This window comes from Chiroxiphia lanceolata, chromosome 21 (genome assembly GCF_009829145.1).
Source record: "Chiroxiphia lanceolata isolate bChiLan1 chromosome 21, bChiLan1.pri, whole genome shotgun sequence".
Lineage (NCBI taxonomy): Eukaryota > Metazoa > Chordata > Aves > Passeriformes > Pipridae > Chiroxiphia > Chiroxiphia lanceolata.
Window position 1 is genome coordinate 5893167 of NC_045657.1, and position 18733 is coordinate 5911899.

Below are 18733 nucleotides of genomic sequence, written 5' to 3' on the forward strand. Positions count from 1 at the left end.
GTGAGGAGGAAGTGGAGAAAAATCATGGAGCACCAAAAAAAAAAACTACCTTAAAAAGCCAGAACACAGGCTGGCAGAGGAGGAAGGGTTAGATTCTTCTTTTTCTGCATACACTGTGATTTGTAAAATAAGATTCAGAACAATGTTCCCCTTCATGCTATTGGAAACCAACAGGGCTTGCAAACCAGTTCTACAGACTAAAAAAACCTTTGGAAATGTGCTGAAAACACTGTATCCTCTCTGCCCTACCCTGCTCCTTTAGGAAAAAGGAACAAAAAGGAAAACTACATCTGTGTTGTTTAATAGCTTGTGATGTCAGCAGATACTAGATATGTAAAAAGATAATCCCAGAAGTCTCTTCAGTACTCAAAATGTATAAAATCAATTAACATTTTACCATCTCATTACATACATTTCCCTTCCCACCCTGTGTTCCCAAGTCAGTTGGGAATGCTGTTGTAGCCCTAGGTGCACATTCCTTACTTTAGTGGCTTCCAGCTGCGATTCCAGCGTTCCCGACTCCTCCACCATACACGACCTAAACACAGAACCACAGTGAGAGAACGCACTTATCCCATAAAATATGGCATGTGGGGCTTGAAATTAACAGTCCTTCCTTGAAATGAAAAATCCTTTCAGCAGTATTGTTCTCCTATAAGTATTTAAAGGCTGTTTTTGTGTTTTGTTTATTCTGACTCATCCTATTTCATACTGACACATGTAACATCTTCTGATTTTTATTTCTATATATAGTTAATTTCTAGCCCCATTTGAAAGGCAACGTGATCAGCAGCCACACTTCATGCCAGACTCAAAGCACCAGCTTTACTGGACTTCACAGAATTAGAACTTAGTGCAGTCCCACCCCACTCCCCGTGCCCAGCACACACACACACCAACTGCAGGTGAGTCACTGGAGATGGGCTGGATTTTTCAGTCAGGTACAGGAGCTCTACAAAGGTGTGTTACAGGGGAGAATACGGGGGTAAAAAAAAGATGGTGAGAACTACTGGTTTGGTTGAAAAGTAATCTGTGGTGTAATCCCTGCAGAGAGCTACAGACCTCTGCTGCTCAGCAGTGCCTGGTGGAAAGGTGCCTTTCCCACCCCACCTCTCCACGCTGCACCTGGAGCAGCTGAGGCACAGCCACTCTGCTCAGGGATTTCCACTGAACATGCAGGTCACCACTGTGGCCAGGGTCTCCAAGATCTCCTAGCTATGGACAGTCTCTGGATGCTGCTTTCCCCCCCCCAGGATCCCAAGCAATCTTTAGGCAGCCGTGTTTGGGAATCTCTGTCCTTCCAACACGTACGGTGAGAGCTCACACTGAAGGACCTGCACATGGACAGTGAGTCTGGGCACTGTGCAGGTGGGTTGTCCCCCCTCTGACTCTGTGGTATTTAAAGTTCCTAAAACCTGAGTCTCTGGTATTTCAGCCACTAAAACCAGGTTTTCATCCTCACTGGAATATCTTCTCCCACATGCTTTTGAGCTTCTTGAGAAGGGGATTTCAAGTGCTGAATCACTCTGTAGCAATGGAAATGCACCAAACGTGTGGGTGTTTCTCACCACAGGGTTAAGGCTCAGACTCAACGCACGTCTAGAGGTGAAGCGCACGCCCAGAGCCCTGAGCAGGAAGCTGGGAACCAACCATGGAAAGAATCAACAGGGAAATAAAACCTCCAAGCATCTCTAAGCCGTGAGAGTTAGTTGGAAGGAAAGCGAGCCTTGGAATTAAAGAGTGCGTTTGAAAACCAAAGTGAGGTAAGAAAATAAGAGGAAAAAACCTTCCAGATAGATCATCCCCAACTTCATACTGATAGACACGAATGACACGACGATATGCTATGCTAGTCAAAGGAAAGAAACCAAGTAAATTCCAAAAAAGGAAGAAAGAAAGAACAGAGGAAAGAACACACCGAAACACGGCCACTGCAGTGGAGCCACACTCCAAAGCCAGCACTGCCTTGCAGCAAACACAAGCAGATACTTAATGAGAGGAAATTACTCAAATGCTGGTTGCACATACACAAAAATAATCTGTTATTATTTTCACGTAAGTCACGAAAAAGAGTGTCTCACTAAGAGACAAACTGAAGTTTTGCAGTTAACTCATCTACAGATTCTTTAAAGGCACCTTTATTCCTAAACTCCAAATTATTGTTTCTCCCTTTCCCGTTCCAGGCAGTGCTGGGTGCACACAAGCGGCTGCAAAGCAAGGGGTGTGCAGGGCAGCTCTTCTGGAGCTTCTCCGAAGCTCTGCCTTCCCTCTTGCCAAGCCAGGCCAAGCACAGCCAATGCCTCTTGGAACTAAATCCGTGGGTTTAATCTATTCACACAGAATCAGGGACAAATTCTGCCTGGCATATCAGCAGCCCTCTGGTAATTTGTTCAACAAAAGAGCCTGGCATGAGGATCTCCAACTCTGACCCTGCGTCTCTGAGTAAATGGGTCCTTTCTGTTCACTCGTTCCTGGATACCAGAACTAATCTGCAACACCACTTGACAAAGGAGCAGGGAATTCAGCATCCGTTCCAGGAAAATGTGCTCAGCTCCATTAACTGTACAACAAAAATGGGGCAAAGTATTTTTATCTGGCAGAAACCAAGACACTGGGATCATTACAGAGCGAATAAGCAGCAAAGATTCCACCCTTTTATAAGGAAAAGCCTTCTCTTTAGGAGCAAGGCCCAGCCTCCTCCAGCCTCTGCCCTGGCCCAGACACTGTTTGTTGGCATTTTACATCAGGGCTTATCACAAAGCTCCCATTGTGCTGAGACTTGTCCTGCTGAAGGAGTTTAACTGGACAGACACACTCGCAGAGAGTTTGGATCTGAAAACATGTAAAGATCTTATTATTTCCTTTTCACTTCCAGACAAACGACCAGCACACATCTTAATGGGAACTGCTCCCATGGACACAGGGTGGGCTTAAAGCCACTGTCAAAGTGCTGGCAAACCCCAGCAAGTCCATGGGTTGATGTTGGACAGTTTGTTTTCTCCAATCGAGGCTTTAACGTGTGTGGGTCGTGGTTCTGCAGCAGATTAAAAATGGGCAATTTGTGTTTGCAAACGACAGAGTTTTAAGATACATAATTTCAGTAAAGCCTCCTCATAAGACTCTTCCCTTCTCCTTACCAGAACAGTCAATACTTTGGAGATTTCCCTGTACCAAGAACAGTTATAAATAATTGTTTTATTTCACTAAGCAAGTCTCTAAGCTGGAAAACTATGAATGTCAAAATAGTCTGCTACATTCTCATATTTCTTATCGAATTAAGAACCTTTTCCTGTGCAAGCCCTCAGAGAAAGCCAGAACAAAAGTCAAGACCTTCCATGGTGTGTCAGAGGCTGTCCATTGTAATTTTTTCTACTTTTGATTAGGAAATTGTTATGTTTCTACTGGTTTATTACTCCAAAATCTCATTTCCTGTGTCTGTGCACTTCAGCCACAGGTTGCTCTTTTCAAATAAAAGGGGTTTCAGCGCAGCTTTCACAAGCCATGTAATGACAGAAGAAAACACACAGACAGAGCAGAACACACCACCAAAATTTTAAAGATATAAAATTCAATACTAACCCATCTAGCAGGTAAGTCCTGTAGAATGTGAAGATCCAAACATCAGGCAGCAGGACAGAGACAAGACAGTAAGAGAGGGACAGAGATTCGGGTGGGAAGCAAACATCAGAAAGTTAAAAATCATATTTATATTTCATTATTTCATGAAGACACATACAGAACTATTTGTAAACACACAAGAGACAGAGAATCACAGGGTTACAGGAAACAGAACTCACCTCCTCCAACCCCCAGCCAGAGCCTGTCAGAGCTGCTGACAGCACTGACTGAGCAGGGGCACCTGCAATGCTCAACCTGGAGACTTTGTATTTCTAACACAGTTGTTTAATCTTTTCCCTAGGCTGTCTAATAATAATCTTCCCTAAGGAAAGGGAATAGTGATTACAAAGTTTTAAGTTTTTTTCACAGCTTCTCCACTGATGTTCCCAATCAATACAAAAGGGGCAGTAACAGAAACACTGTTGGCTCTTCCGAGTCTCCTTGGAGTTATTTGTGCTCCCCAGCTGTGCTGCAGGCTAATTCAGGAATAACTGGAGACCTGGAATTACTGCAGGAAAATAAATTCAGGAGCAGGAACATTTTGTAAAGTTTCAGGGCTTTCCTCTCTCCTGTAGCCAATGGGGCCTCCCTCAAATCCCAGCTGCAGATGAACAAATCCCAACGAGCTCTTTTTCAGCAGGAGATATTTACAGCTTAAGACAGTCCAAAGAAATGTAGATGGATACAAATACCAGCTGAGGAATTCTCTAAGGGCAGCTCCTGGAAAAACAAGCCATACCTGGTCTCCTGGATCCACTGATGGAAGGCATTGGCATGCTGGGCAAATTCCTGGCGCAGTTTGTCGTTCTCTTCCTGCCTTCTCTGCTCCTTCTGCAGCTCCAATTCACGTTCCTGAGAAATGAACAAAAGTGATTTCAAACAGAGAAATAACATGATTGCCCTCATCCTGTAATAACAAGCAAAAACTAGGAGCTGCATCCCAACACAGTTCTGAGGCTCAAAACAAGATGGAGTGCTCCATCCTGGGTATCTAAAGAAAAGTTATTTTCCAGTTAGGAAGTGAAGCATGTGTGCTTTGCCTTTGGAAAGGCCACAAATGGAGAACCATGAAAACAAGTGACAACAGCACAAGTTTAAAGTTAATGGTGATGTTCCTTTGCTCATGAATTCTGAGATATTTTCATCTGTACTACAGTGACAAACCCTTGGACCGATTATCTTGGAGGATGACTTCCAGGGATAACTGAAAGGTCATAAACTAATGAAAGTCTTTCCCTCTCTGACTTGCCTTGATGATTTTCTGCAGATTCCTCCAGGTTTCTTCAAGAGCCTCCATAGTGAACCAGGTGTAGGGGTTGGAGGCCACACGGAAGCTCTTGATCTGGCGATCCAGCTCTGCCAGCTGGTTGAAATCAGCCTGGGCAGAACTGAGGGAGGACCTGAAAGCGTCATGAGCTTCCCTCAGGGCTTTGATTTCCTCCAGGGAGTTGCAGCGCACGGGATCCGTCAGGTCCTCCTCAGCATTCTCAAACCAGCTGTTGAAGGCAGACGCCTTCTTCGCGAACGTCAGGAACAGATCCTCAACCTTGGGAAGGGAAAAGATGCAGTTATGCAGAAATGCAAGTATTCTGTATGAGCTGATCTGGAATTAACATGCATCAGCGACAGTTTGTCTTTATTATTTCTTTCAGGCATCTCAAAAATTCTTATGTTAAGTCTCCAGGATCTCGTCAGTTGAAAATCATTAGTTGCAAAAGCATGAACAAGCTACAGAAGTTGCAAGTGTCTGTTTTTTATAAAGTGCACAATCAGATTTTTGTAGCCCCTTGCTTGGCCACTCACCTTTCTGAAATGCTCCTGAGCCTCCAGGAGTTTCTTTTTCCTGGCAGCAGAGTTAGCAAGCAGCTGATTCCAGCGTTTCATCAGGGAAGCGTGCCGGGCCTCGATGGCCTTGGACTGGATGTGCTTGGCTGCCAGCAGCTGGTCTTTCAGAGCAGTGATGTTTGCAATTCCCTCCTGCTGGAAAGCCTGAAGGCCAGCATCAAAAGTTTCCTGGAGCATTAAAAGAACAAAACATATTTTAGATTGTATGTTTATTTACACTTTTCAATATCCTGCATACATTCTTGTGTACTGTACAAGAGTTGTTCCCATCCCTCATGGGGTGGCAGCAGCAGCACTGACCTGTTTGGTGAGCAGAGTTTGCACTGAGGAGAGGTCACGTCCATAGTCATCTGTCTTCAGACTGTTTTCCTTCTCACCTGGGAAATTAAACAGATTTTGTAAAAATGTCATTTCTCCATCTCAAACATTCCCTCTATTCCAAATCAGGTTGCCACAAAAGAATGGATCAGGAACAGCACTGCTGTTTATTCTGGGTTTAGGTCTGCTTGTTACAACAGCAAGTGAGGAGCTACTAGAGATCTCTGGAAATGAAGGGGCATTACAGTTTGTTTGTGACTAAATACTGTGCTCCAGTACAGAACATACCTATCCATGACTCCACCACATCTGCTTTCCAGTTGAACTGGAGGAAGGCTGAGTTCTCATCCAGTTTGGCTTTCCTCTGAGCTGCTGCTTTCTCCAGATCTGACACCTTTCCTCTGAGCCCCTTCATCTTGGCAGTGATGTTTGCCTCGTGGTGATTGTTCTACACGACAGGGGGGGAAAAAAAAAAAGCATCCCTTATGATGTTAAGGTCACTTGAGGCATCCAGGACATTGGTGACAGAGCAAGGACTTCAGCTGAAAGCAAGTGACTAAGAGCTCTTTTCAAAGAGATGACAGAGAAGAGCAAATCTGCTGTGACATGGAGGTGTCCTGGGAAGCCTTTGAAGGTTTCTCTTTACCAGTTTGTGCTCACCTTTTTAATGAGATCCTCCCCATTAGCACAGACGTCGTTCACTCTGTCCTTGTGCACAGTAAAGTCAGTCTCGAATGCTTCGTGCTTCTTCAGCAAGCCCTGCAAATGTAAGACACAGGCACTTGTAAAAATACTTTCTCACCATTTATTAAGAAGTAATTGTTATTAATCAGCTAGCATTTATGTTTTTTACAATGTAGGTCTTCAAGAAGAGCCAACAGTAACCTCTTCTTTAACTGTCTTTCCAGCTCAGAGCTTTGTTATGCTCTAACCAACAATAATGCAATAACAACAAAGTGCTGACAGTTCCTCCATACCTGGATAGCAGCCAGTGTGTCCCCATAGTCCTCACTGGCTACCAATGTCATTTTCTCATTGATCCAGGCTTCTTCCTCCTCAACATTTGCTACAAACTGCTGGTACTCCAGAGACTCCTCCAGACGCTGACCCCTGTTGTGGGGAAGGTAAAACTTGTCACTGTTGCTTTATGGCTTTTAGGTGAGGTAAATGTGCAGAGCCTGAACCCCAAGCACACAATCATTCACATTTCTCTCCTCCAGCAGCAGCCATGGCTGCAGCTCCAAGAATTCCCTGGACCACAAAGCCTGCAGCTGCCAAAGGACCAAAGGGAACCATCTCCCAACAGTTTCTATTCAGTAAAACCTCCTGGTAGTGGATTAAAGCCAGTTGATTTCAAGTCTGTGGTTTCCAGCTGGTGCAAGAAAAGGCTAAACACAACAAACACCTCAAACAGAGATTCATGTTTCTACTGAGGAACATTTACAATAGTCTTTTAGAGCCTTTCATCAGCAATATGTGACTCATACCCTAAACCTCTGAAATTCAATAAATCTGGTCATTATGTAACTGTTTTAATTAATACTGAATTTTACAGATATTCATTACCTAGCAGCTGCCAACTGTTTTAACTCTTTCCAGTGATCCACAAACTGAGCCAGTCTCTGCTGTATCTCCTCCTTTCCAATTGTGTTGTCATCTGAAAGCTTCTTGCCTGTGTCCAGAACACCCTGCAGAGAAACACACAGTTAACAGAACATCACCTGCTCTCCTCATATTTATTGTTTGGGTTCCAGCAAACCCATTGTGGCTTTATCTCTGCCACAGGCAAGAAAGGTGCTGCTTATAGAGACACGTGTCAAGGAGAGGGATTTACCTGGATAGCTGGTTCATGGGCAGCTAATTCTGCTTCCAAGCGCTTGTGTTTCTTCCTCAGGTTCTGCACCCCAGTCAGGTCTCTGCCATAGTCCTCTGAGCTAACCAACAGCTTCTTCTCTCTAAATTCAAGAGAAAATAGAGGAAGATAGAATTTGAAAATTACTTCTGAATGTCAAACCTGACAAAAAGCCCCCCAGACTCCAGATAAGGAACTGCTTGACACAGCACAAAAATCCTGGCTGTAAAAACTTGTGTGCACATGAGTTATTAGTACATTCAGGGATATCATGTGGTGGAAAGAAAGGAGGTGACAAAGGGTCTGAATTCATCTCTGAAGGCCAGAATTTCTCTGTACTGTTTTCTTTTTTAAAAATATAGATGCCTTTTGTAAAGTTGCCCAACTTTTTGTTCGCTTGTTTTAAAAGAAGTGCTCCAGTTGGAATGATTTCTATCAGATCATTTCTTTCCCTCCTCCCAAGGTACTAACATCAGTATGCAAAAAAATTTGATTAATTACTACAACTGAATAGAATTAAAAAAGTACTTGAAACTGAAATAAGGTTTGAATTCTTGGTAGGATCTTTCCTAAGGAGACTAGAGTCAAATTTCAGTTATTTGGTTTGAGTCTAAATAGTGTTCCTTTTTCTGCTTATTGGGATGTGACCAAAAAAAACTGTAAATAAGAAGCCAAACTTGGGTTTTCCTGGAATGGGAGCAAAAGGTGATTTGTTGTAGAGACCCACACTTGTGGAAAGGCAGCAGTAAAGCCACACTACAGGCTGTGAATGTCACTGGCACTAAGAACATGCCCCCAAGCTTAGAACTTCCAGAACACCCACTTGATCCAGGACTCCTCGTCGTCCATGTCGCGGAAGAACTGGTGCAGCCGGTGGGACTCGTTGAGCCTGGCCCGACGAGCGGCCGCCATGCTCTTGATCCTCTGGAAGCGCCCGTTGATGGTCTCCCGTTTATCCTTGACTTGGGAAGTGTCAAAAGCACTGCTGGTCATCAGACTGTCAGCCTGACTGTTCAGGTCCTTCAGCCGGTCCTGGACACGTCGGGGAGAGAAAGCGGGAATCGCTTGGATCTCGTTTCCATGCTTGTTGTGCCAGGATACAAATCAGACCCTGACTGTTCAGTCAGTTTTTAATAATAAGTCTGTGACTGCAGCAGGTACCAAAGTGGTATCTCTAGATTTTATGACTATGATTTATCTCCCAAAACTGAAGAGAAAGCAATACCTCATGAGCAGATATATCAGCTTCCAGTAACTGGTGTTTTTTCAGAAGGTTGTTAACGGATGCCAAGTCCTTCCCATAGTCTTCAGATGCCAACAAAGCCTCCACCTAGAGATGGAGAAGGAAAAAAGGAATGGAGACCAAATTGTGTTTTCACAAACTCCTTGAAATTATAATGCTATAAAACTGTGCAATTTCTCAATTTTCTGGTGTGGGTAAACCTTTCCCTTGTCATCTTTTTAATACCTAAAAGGTTCTGTGCAAATTTGCTTCTTTTCACCTTACAGTTTAATAACATAGACTCATCCACAAGATTTTTATTAGTAATAAAGATTTAAAAAAAAAAGTAAACTTAGACTTGCTCAAAGGTAGACAACCCTCCACAAACCCTAACATCAGCAAAGGGGATAAAAAATTAGAAAAACAAGTCTTGCAAGTAATTAATTCCAATCTTAATTACCTCTGAAAGCCAAAAGTCAAAGTCCTTGATTCCAGTATTGAAATTCTGTTGTTTATTAGCTTCTTTCAGTTTCTGACTCTTCTCTGCTGATTTCTGCACAAGGAACTGCCACTGGTCAGCCAAGGCAGCCAGACGTGCCTGTGAGAAAACAGAAAGGATAAATAAACACCACAAAGAACATAAGTTCTGATTAATGCAAAGCCAGAATACAGTGCAACTTTGGCTGTTGATTCCAGATATATAAATGACAGAGTCACTACTTCATGCTGCCTAAATGTAATTCAGTTCAACTTCAACATCAGGAAAACTCCTCATCCCTGAGGACGAAGCACAGCGATCCACCTGGTTTCTGCTGCGCGGTTGAAATAAAAAAGCTTCTATAAACAAGATTTGTTTTAGAGGGACCCTCTCCTCCCTCAATTATCCAAACACTGAAAGGCAAAGCTAAGGAAGCCTTGCTGTTCCCACCTTCACAGCGTCCTCGCTGCCGGCACACGCTCCCCTCTCGATGAGGGAGTTGCCCATGTCGATGACCCCGCGGATCCGGTCGGCGTTGGCGTGGAGCTCGGCCTCAAAGGCCTGGTGCTTCTGGTGTTTGCTCTGCAAGGACAAAACCAAACTGTCAGAGACCAGCAAAGGGCTCCTCAGTTGTTCTCATGGGCTCAGTTGTCGTCAAGAGGTTTGCACACAGGCTGAGCTGAGGAAGTTCTCTCTCAGTGGGAATATTTACTCTGAGTGACCATCAAGCTTTGACTTGGCAAAGCTCAGGGTGAGCTGATACACAGAATTCAGGCAACACCTTCTGCATTCACAGGTACCTGTGGAACATTGCCTGTGTTCAGCTGAGCTGGTACTGCAGTAAAGCTTCCTCATTTTCAATGCATCCCTTTGAAAAGCAGCTGTTACACATCCCCTGAGTGTAGCAGATCATCCTTTCCACTCCTATAGTAACTCCACAAGTTTCTATTTCCCTTCCTAATCTACAGGTAATTGAGAGAAATCACTGCTCCAGCCTACCTGCTTTCTGCAGTTTTGATATTAGTCAAAGTCATACATGACCTCTCTCTATATATATAAATAATGAATTAACAGCCAAAAACCTCTATAAAAGCATAACTGAATTATGTGGTAAAAATCTTTCTCTGCCAAGTTGAGAGCACCATGAGAACAACAGGAGCCTTGGTGTGGGAGGGAGTGTGCAGCTCTCTCATATATCCATGATCCATCCACCCACCAGGAATATGACAAGAGCACAAAAGTGACAGGACAGAATTTGCAAGTGTAAACTGGAAATGTGAGGAACATTGGACATGGGTAGAGAGTGCCCTGAGAGAATGGAACGAAAGGAAATGTTAGATTAAAAATAAAAGAGGGGAAATACTATAGCGCTGGCACGAGAAATTCTGCATGAACTGCTTCATTTTGGGAACTGTAAATCCCAAAGGCTGAGATTACAAAAACATATCCTTCAAAGCTACATCTACCAACATGGAAAATCCAATTTAAAAGCTGCCAATTCCATATCTCCATATAATTACCATGACAACAAATCACAGACAAGCCTTTCTAGTTTAATACAAAATTCTCATTTTTTTTCAGCTAAAAGTAATAGCAATTTAATGTACCACAGCCTAAAGTGACAAATGATTCTTTCCTTTCCTACTCATTAGCTTCCCCTTTCTTTGTTCTGTCTTGTCCCTCCACATATCCTCATTTTACTCCATTTCTTGTATTTTTACAAGTGCTGTCAGCTTTCCATCTGGTACATAGTTTTTTCTGGAGTGTTCTTTCTGTATGATTCCCTTCTATGCTATTCCTGCAAGAATTAAGCCATGTAGGTCTGTCATTTATTGAATCCTCCATCTTCAGCATTCGATTCTACAAACACAAGCCAACAGCACTGGCATTATGTCATGTGTTAAATCATCCCCAGTGATGATCAGACAAGAGGATGACAGGTCAAACAGCCAAACCTCTGAAAAAGGAGGATAGAATCCCATTTTCCTATGGGCTAACTCCTAAAAAATCCCACACTATATCACTAACACACCACAAATTAAACAGATCATGCAGAACACCTGCAAAACAAATACATAAATAAATGATGCTGAATAGGCATTAACAAAAAAGCCACACCCATAACACAGGATCAACAGCTGAACCTGGATGGAGGTCAAGAACTAACAGAAAACGAAGAGATTGCATGAACTGATGGATGGAGCAGCAACCAGAGCTTGGGCTCACACAGAAATGCAAAGAAAATAAATTCACATACCAGGGCTAGTCCAAACTACTTACCAGCAGTTTGGAAAGCTATAAAACAGATTGAGAGAAGTAGTTCAGTTCATTCATACTACTTCATAAACCAATATTAAAACATAAGAGGTAACTTTATTCCTTATTACTGAAAAATAAACGATACTTAACATTTTATAACAAGATAGAGATGAGACCCAAGAACTCCATTTCCTTATTTTATTGTCTAGATGATGGGAGAGAGACAGAACAGCTACTTGGGTTTCCCTGGGCTTCTTTAGGAAACTTGCTGCTGCAGATACCACATATCTTATTAATTATATGCATGAATAATTAATTACACACATGAATAATTACCAAGTGAGCTCTATTTTGGGTCTCCTTTCATGCATAATATAACTTTCATTTTCTCCTTGTTAAAAGGAGACCATGTCCAACATGATGTATCACTGTTATCTCTGAACAAGAATTCCTGAGCATGGATTTTCAAACCAGAGAAGGCTTTGCAAAGTTAAAACTTGTATTTTAATTTCTGAGCCGAGAACCACATTCACCTGGATGTTTGTGGGATCCTTGTAGGACTCATCACTTGCAGTTTGGAGCTTCTCACTGATCCAAGCTTCTATTTCATCCACATCCCGACTGAACTGCTGGAGTGTCTGAGACTCTCCCAGCTTCGACCTCTTCTCGATCATTTGAGCTTTCAGACGGAGCCACCTGTAGAAATTTAATATATAGGAATGAAACACTAAAACCACACATGGCATCACCTTCAACAGCTACAGAAGGTCACCAAGGAGCATTTCCTTTCAGGCAGTGCCTGACCCCACCTCCCAGGGCAGCACTGACCTGTCCAGGACCTCGTTGCGCCGGTTGGCGATGACGCCTTTGGCGTAATGATCTGCAGCGATCAGCTGGTCAGCAAAGGACTGCAGCACAGCAATCTTCTCCTCCTGTTAAACACAGAAGCCACAAATTAGAACTGTGGCTCCTTAAGATCAGGTGATAAGCAGGGTCTGCGACAGAATAAGGCTTTTTTTCTTCTTTAAATACGCAGCATTGCAAATGTGACTCTCTGAAGGAAGTCTGTCTTCCATAGGACTGCAGAGTTCAACTTCAGAACACCTTTCACCTGTGGCATTTAGGAAAAAAGTATCTATTGGACTTAGTATCATCCCCCAATAAATCTAGGCAGCTTTCTGTTACAGGAGACTAGAAATACACCTTTTTTTCTGTTGTAAAAAAAAAAAAAAAGTAACACGATAACTTTGAATCAGTGAAAGATTTACACAAGTATTTGCCATTATTTCTACACTATCTGTAGGCAATAAAAAACATCCTGATCTGCATAAGGTGCTTCTAAACATCTGCAGCAGATCCCACATGGCTGAATAGTTGGAGTTGAACTTTAGAAGTCACACTTGGCAAGGACTTTTTTCGCTGATAATCCACATCAGAAAAACTAAACTATTTTCCCCTTACTCCAGCTACACTCCTCACCTGGACATTGATTGCTTTATCAAAATCTTCATGTTTCTTGATAAGTGCCTCCACGCTGTCCAAGGAGTCTCCTTTATCCTCTGTGTTCAGGAAAGCCTCCCGGGCAGCCATCCAGTTCTCAGCCTGTTCACAGTCCCGATGGAACAGCTGGGGAGAGAAAACTCCAGAGTATGAGCAAGACAGACCAAGAGCACTGCTCACCACCCATGAGAGAATAAACATTCTTATGGAAAGAGGAATTATTTTTCTTTTCCAAACTGCAGCACATACCTGTAGCTCCAGGCACTGGTCCAGCATCATTCTGCGCTGCACCCAGGCCTTCTCCAGGTCTGTCCGTTCTTGGTCCAGAGTGTCCAGTTTCTCCTTGATCTCTGGGCTGGCATAGTGTCCATGGGCCAGGAGTTGTTGTCCAAACTGTTCAAATGCCTGGAAAGTGCCAGCCCTTGCATCTATTTCCGTGCGGTGTTCCTGCAAGAGGTGCCTTGGTCAATAACCAGGTGGCAGAGCTGGAAATTATCTATTTTGGGAATTCTGATTGGAAAGTGTCAGGAAAAAACATTTGTTGATGTTCATGATATGCTTATCTTTCACGTACCTGGTGCCTTTCCAATAAAGCTTCAGCTCCAGTCACATCCTTTGCAAGTTCATCTGAGGAGACCAGGCCCCGGATTCCATTGATCCAAGACATAAGGTCCCTGTGAACACACATTAATAGGGAATTTTTCCATCCCTCCACTGAAAGAAGTCAGAACAGGGAAAACAGTCCTTTTCTGAACCACCCCAGAAATGTTCCTGTGGAACAATAAGCCATCTATACTTCACTAATAATAAAAAAAACAAATTGAGGAGGGGAATCTTTACCTGAAGTCACTGAGGAAACGCTGCAGGTCATGAGAATCTCCAAGCTTCTCTTTGCGCTGGTCAGCACGTTTTCCCAGACTATTCCAAGCCTGATTCAGCTCAGTACATTTTTCTTGGAGATCTTCAGCAGATTCTGGGTGTGACTGGATGAGACGCTGGGCAGTTTCACCAAGGGAATTCACCTGGAATTAGAGAAAAGGAAATAATGAAGACAGACAGAAAATTTGCTTTAGTTCAATCACTTCTGCTGGAGAAAAAGAAAGCTTTTGGGCTTGTCCTCCTCACAAATCTCACCTTGTCTCCCAGAGCTGCCAGGTCTCTCTCAAAGCCTTCATGCTTTCGCTGCAGAGCCTGAACACTGGCCAGGTCATGCCCATAGTTGTCTGTATTTAATGCCTGATTCTTCTCCTCTATCCATTCTTTGGTTTCATCAGCATCTCTGGTTTGAAGGAAGGGAAGGTAAAAGACCATTAAAACAGAAATCATACCAGGACCTCTGATACCTGCAGGTTGCCAATATCTAGAGAAGCTCATGTAGTTAATGCTCTACTAAATATTTCCCAAAATGACACAAGTGAACTTTGGCAAAATAGGAGACCAGTCCAGACCTCCCATGCCCACAGCAATTCCATGTTTCCAGTGTTAACAAGCCTTTCTTTTCCTAGTAAAATATAAAGAGTTCTTGTTGGACCACCTTCCACTGAACAAGCTGGGAGCTGAAATATGATAAGAACAAGCCTCACTATATTTTAGAGCTCTTAATAGTCAAAAGCATTTGACTGAGTCCAGACTAAATATGACACAAACACCTCACCTGTGGAATCTCTGGACCTCGTGGGCACTGCCCAACAACTGGCTCCTCTCCTCTGCCAACTGCTGCAGAGACCTCCAGCGCTCATTCAGCTCCTGAGGAAGAGGAGAGGAAAGTCAAGGCTGGCCTTTCACTGCAGGTGAAGGTTACTACATTCTGCTTCATTCCAGAAGAATGCACAAATTCAGATAGCCTAATTAAATAATTTAAGGGTTTCTCCTGAGATGTAAAACCAAATTATTCTATGTATACAGTAAGATATTGATGTAATCTGATAAGCAGATGCTGTATATGCCAATGCTTCTTTCAGGAAGTTGATTCAAAAGGGTTTATGAAGCTTAATGAAAGACAAAGACTACAGAAAAAGAGAGTAAAAAACCTTCTCAGCTTTTAAATCAGCACAGAAAGTGTTGTATAATTACCTTGATTGAGTTGAAGGTTGCCACAGTGTGTACCATCAAACGTGCAGACTGGGTGAAAAGGCAGAAATAAAAAAATACAGCATTAGAGTCAACTCTGACCAACCAAAGCCAAAATCAGCCTGAGGGAGAACTCCTTAAAAATCAAGTTTTAAAAAAAAAAATAATCAAAAAACAATAAGAAAGTCAATGTAAGTAAATTACAAAAGCAATTAAGAAAAATTGTTTGCAATTGCCTAAGGTATTAGAGAACACAGTAAAAATAGTTTCAAATTTATAAGTGAGTCTTGTCTTGTGCAAATTGAAGCAAACAAGGAGAGGAAAATTTAAAGGCAACATTCAATAAATGAATTAAAAACCCCCAAACTCTTAATCATAGTTTGTTAAGTTACTATGAGACTCTTAAAATTCAATGTACATGTTTAGAACATGTGCAAAAAATTCCTTTACAAATCACCAGTTCTTACTGAGATGGCTGCATTTTCCACAATGCTCTCAAAATACTGCACACTGATCTGGCTTTCCCACATTCACACAGCTTAAAAGATGTACAAGCAGCTTTAAAGCTGAAGAGGGTGGATGTTAAATATAAAACATGGGAGTGAAATACTAGGGAAAAGCACAATGTTGGATAATGTAAAAAATATTTAAGATATTTTTGTGCATCAGCAGGTGACAGCAATTCCATTGTAAGTCAGCAATGAATGGAGAAAGGTTTCTTCTAACTATTGCAGAGAATGAGCTGGAGATGACTAATGGAAGACAAATACAGCATATTCCTTACTAAAGGAATATTGACAGAAATGGCTTTGACTGTCAGGAATGAAAACCTTTTTGATGTAGCAAGCAGAAAGAAAAGAATTCATGCAAAGTGAACAGGGATTATTTCAGAACTAGTGGCCATGCAGTACCTAAAAATGTTGGTATAAAAACTGGAATCAGTCTTAAGAGTACAAGCTCAAAACAAAACAGTTTTGCAGCAGGGAGGTAAAAGCAAACTGTTGGCAATTTCTATGGCACAGAAGTGTATGGTCCAAAAAGAGATGATGTGCTGTAGTTTTTGTTTTATTTTCCTGTTGCTGCTGCTAAGTGATGACACCTACCTTCCAGGGAGAGGCTGTCTTAGAATCAGTTTCATCCTGTTTGAAAACGTGAAGAAACAGTTTTAAATGTGAAGCAGAATCTAAAACTATCAGAATATATTAAAAAAAAAAAATCTTTGAAAGATTTCCATGTTCTACCCTTAACAGAGTAAATACATTTTTACACATATTTATTTGTATCAGTTTGAGTTATCCTGCTTGCTTAGACTTGTGATGTGGGGCAAGACACTGAGAAAATAAAGGGATCAAAGATAAGATAATCTTTGTATGTCCATTCAAGGTCATTAGTGAATTCCAGCATGGGAATGAACCACAATCACAGCTGAACTTCCACTTGTACATCCCAAACTTTTACAGTTGCCACACCATCCACCTCAGAATTAACACTCACCCTGGGCATCATCCCATAGACTTCCTGTGAAGGAGAAAAGACAAACAGAAACATATTTTCTAACAGAAAGAACATTTTTCCTTGTTTTTAAAAAGGACAGATAGCAGGAGATGTGCTTCCATCCCTCTACAAATTAGTTATCAGCATGTTGTTGAGCCAAACACTGCTCACACAACCTAAATGTGTAGCAGGAATGGGAATGTGACTGTTTGGCCATCTATACACCATCTTACAGCTCACAAAATAAACAACCTGCTAAACACTCTGTTGGCAGGGGACAGAATTGTTACAGAAACAGCACAAGTACATAAAAAGCTGGTAAAAAAATAGGTACATTATTAAAAAAAAGCAGAACAGAAAACCCATAAAACCCCTCCACTCTAGGCTGAGCTCAATTTTTCTCTCTTTTTCCCCCCATCATTTTTCCTGTCAATAAATAAAGGCTGAATTTCAAATTTATATGAAGAGAAGCAAATCCAGGGTTTCTTTTTGAGTTTTAATATTATTGCAAATATTAATATTATTTCCATTTTTAAAAAAAGGAGAAAAGCTCTAGATGGTGCAACTTGCTCCAGCATTATCAAAAAAAAATATATAACTTTAGGGGCCTTTTGTGATGGCCACACTACAGAACAGGCATTAGATATCTCTGGTTAGAATATCACTGTCATCACACCAGAGAGCAAAAATGAACAGCCTGAATCTTGCAATGCCAGGCAAAGACAACAGAAAAAAAAAAAAAAGGAATTTTTTCACTTCTCTAGATTAGATTAATTTAGAGAAAAAGAGGACCTGTTGCTGTACTGCTTGTACTTCATCTGCCATCAGCCCCTCTGACTCCAGATCCTTGGCAACCTTGTTTATGTCCTTCAGACGTGACTCGTTCGCTTTCAGATCCTGCACGGAAAGGGAAATACCAACAGCATTAACATTCATCCAGGGAAAACATGTGGAAGGAGTTGGCTCAGCAGGAGTGCCCAGTGTGAGAACAGCAGGAATTGAGCACAGAGAACTCTTACAATTCCCCGTGGGATGAGTGCCTGTGCCAGGGGATCCCAGCTGCCCGTGTCAGGCATCAGTGGGGTAAAGAAACATACTCTCAGAGTTGTCCATAAAGTTAGTGGACAATCAGGAATGGAATCTAGTTTTGATTTCCAGATACACAACATGGCCAACGTGAAGATCAAATTCATGTTACTGCCTGAATTAGCTAAAAGATAACTTCAGAAGTGATTTTACTGTGACACTCAAATGCTTCCAGTCAGATTCACAGAGAGCTTTCTGTGGACCAGAAAGGAAACTTGGCTAAAAATAGTACTGGAGAACTTCCATTTCAGTTTTAATAGATGACATCTTTTAATTGCAACCATTAGTTTATTTTAGAAGAGCCCAAATCCAGTAACTGCTGTTTGTCTTTTCACCTTTTTCACTAGGTTGGCTCAAACTGTTTCTTAGCCAACTTTCAAGCTCTAAACATGACAACATCCACAGAACTGTTAAATCACTGTCTTTTCCAATGTTTAAGGTCAAGCATCTTTGCATTTCAGTGCTTAGTATCTTAGCAAAGTGGACAAAATAAATACATCTGCTCAAGCGATTCATTCACAACTCACACAAAGGAAAAAAACACTGCAAACCTTGGGAGAAAACCCCCAAACCTGAAAGCCTACCAGCATTTTGAAGCAGAGATTTTTTTTTTTCCATATCTTGGGAAAAATCTCCACAGATGGGAAACAAAATACCTCTATCCTTTCAACAGAAAGGAAGAGGAATAGCTTAACTGAAGGTCATGCTTCACACAAACTGAAATTCCTCCAAAGCTTGGCAGATTCTATATTGGAATGTGTTGAAAGAGTTTCAGTTCTCTGGGAGCTGGGAAGCCTGCAGCAACCTGGGGACTGTAATCAAACTGATGACATTTGAATGTGAGATTCTCTCTATCCTCACAACATGAAAAAAAATTCCTATATACCTTTTTATTTCCGATCAAAGCCATGTTTCCTCCTCAACTATGAAAAATTGTCCTGGATACACAATCAGAAGGCCTCAAGGGAAAGGCCAAAACTAACACACACAT

The 18733-nt window shown here is 42.0% G+C and overlaps 1 protein-coding gene across 7 annotated transcripts in view; it reads right to left on the reverse strand.

The window, feature by feature from the left end:
• Positions 1-18733, reverse strand: part of SPTAN1 (spectrin alpha, non-erythrocytic 1) — a 47808-nt gene that overhangs the window by 2647 nt on the left and 26428 nt on the right. For 2 of the 7 annotated variants that reach the window (XM_032707929.1, XM_032707927.1), the window contains 29 exons: positions 17449-17553; positions 16657-16680; positions 16266-16301; positions 15166-15213; positions 14747-14838; positions 14227-14371; positions 13933-14114; positions 13667-13766; positions 13342-13539; positions 13072-13218; positions 12421-12524; positions 12126-12288; positions 11614-11628; positions 9784-9915; positions 9316-9453; positions 8859-8963; positions 8457-8665; positions 7616-7736; positions 7348-7469; positions 6759-6891; positions 6442-6540; positions 6070-6229; positions 5764-5840; positions 5422-5631; positions 4868-5164; positions 4358-4470; positions 3580-3597; positions 1787-1849; positions 484-538 (listed from right to left, as the gene is read on the reverse strand). In XM_032707929.1, coding sequence (XP_032563820.1) covers positions 484-538; positions 1787-1849; positions 3580-3597; positions 4358-4470; positions 4868-5164; positions 5422-5631; positions 5764-5840; positions 6070-6229; positions 6442-6540; positions 6759-6891; positions 7348-7469; positions 7616-7736; positions 8457-8665; positions 8859-8963; positions 9316-9453; positions 9784-9915; positions 11614-11628; positions 12126-12288; positions 12421-12524; positions 13072-13218; positions 13342-13539; positions 13667-13766; positions 13933-14114; positions 14227-14371; positions 14747-14838; positions 15166-15213; positions 16266-16301; positions 16657-16680; positions 17449-17553 — 3411 coding nt within the window. The remainder of the gene's footprint in view (positions 1-483; positions 539-1786; positions 1850-3579; positions 3598-4357; positions 4471-4867; positions 5165-5421; positions 5632-5763; positions 5841-6069; positions 6230-6441; positions 6541-6758; positions 6892-7347; positions 7470-7615; positions 7737-8456; positions 8666-8858; positions 8964-9315; positions 9454-9783; positions 9916-11613; positions 11629-12125; positions 12289-12420; positions 12525-13071; positions 13219-13341; positions 13540-13666; positions 13767-13932; positions 14115-14226; positions 14372-14746; positions 14839-15165; positions 15214-16265; positions 16302-16656; positions 16681-17448; positions 17554-18733) is intronic. The other 5 variants (XM_032707932.1, XM_032707930.1, XM_032707933.1 and 2 more) reach the window with 3 other exon arrangements.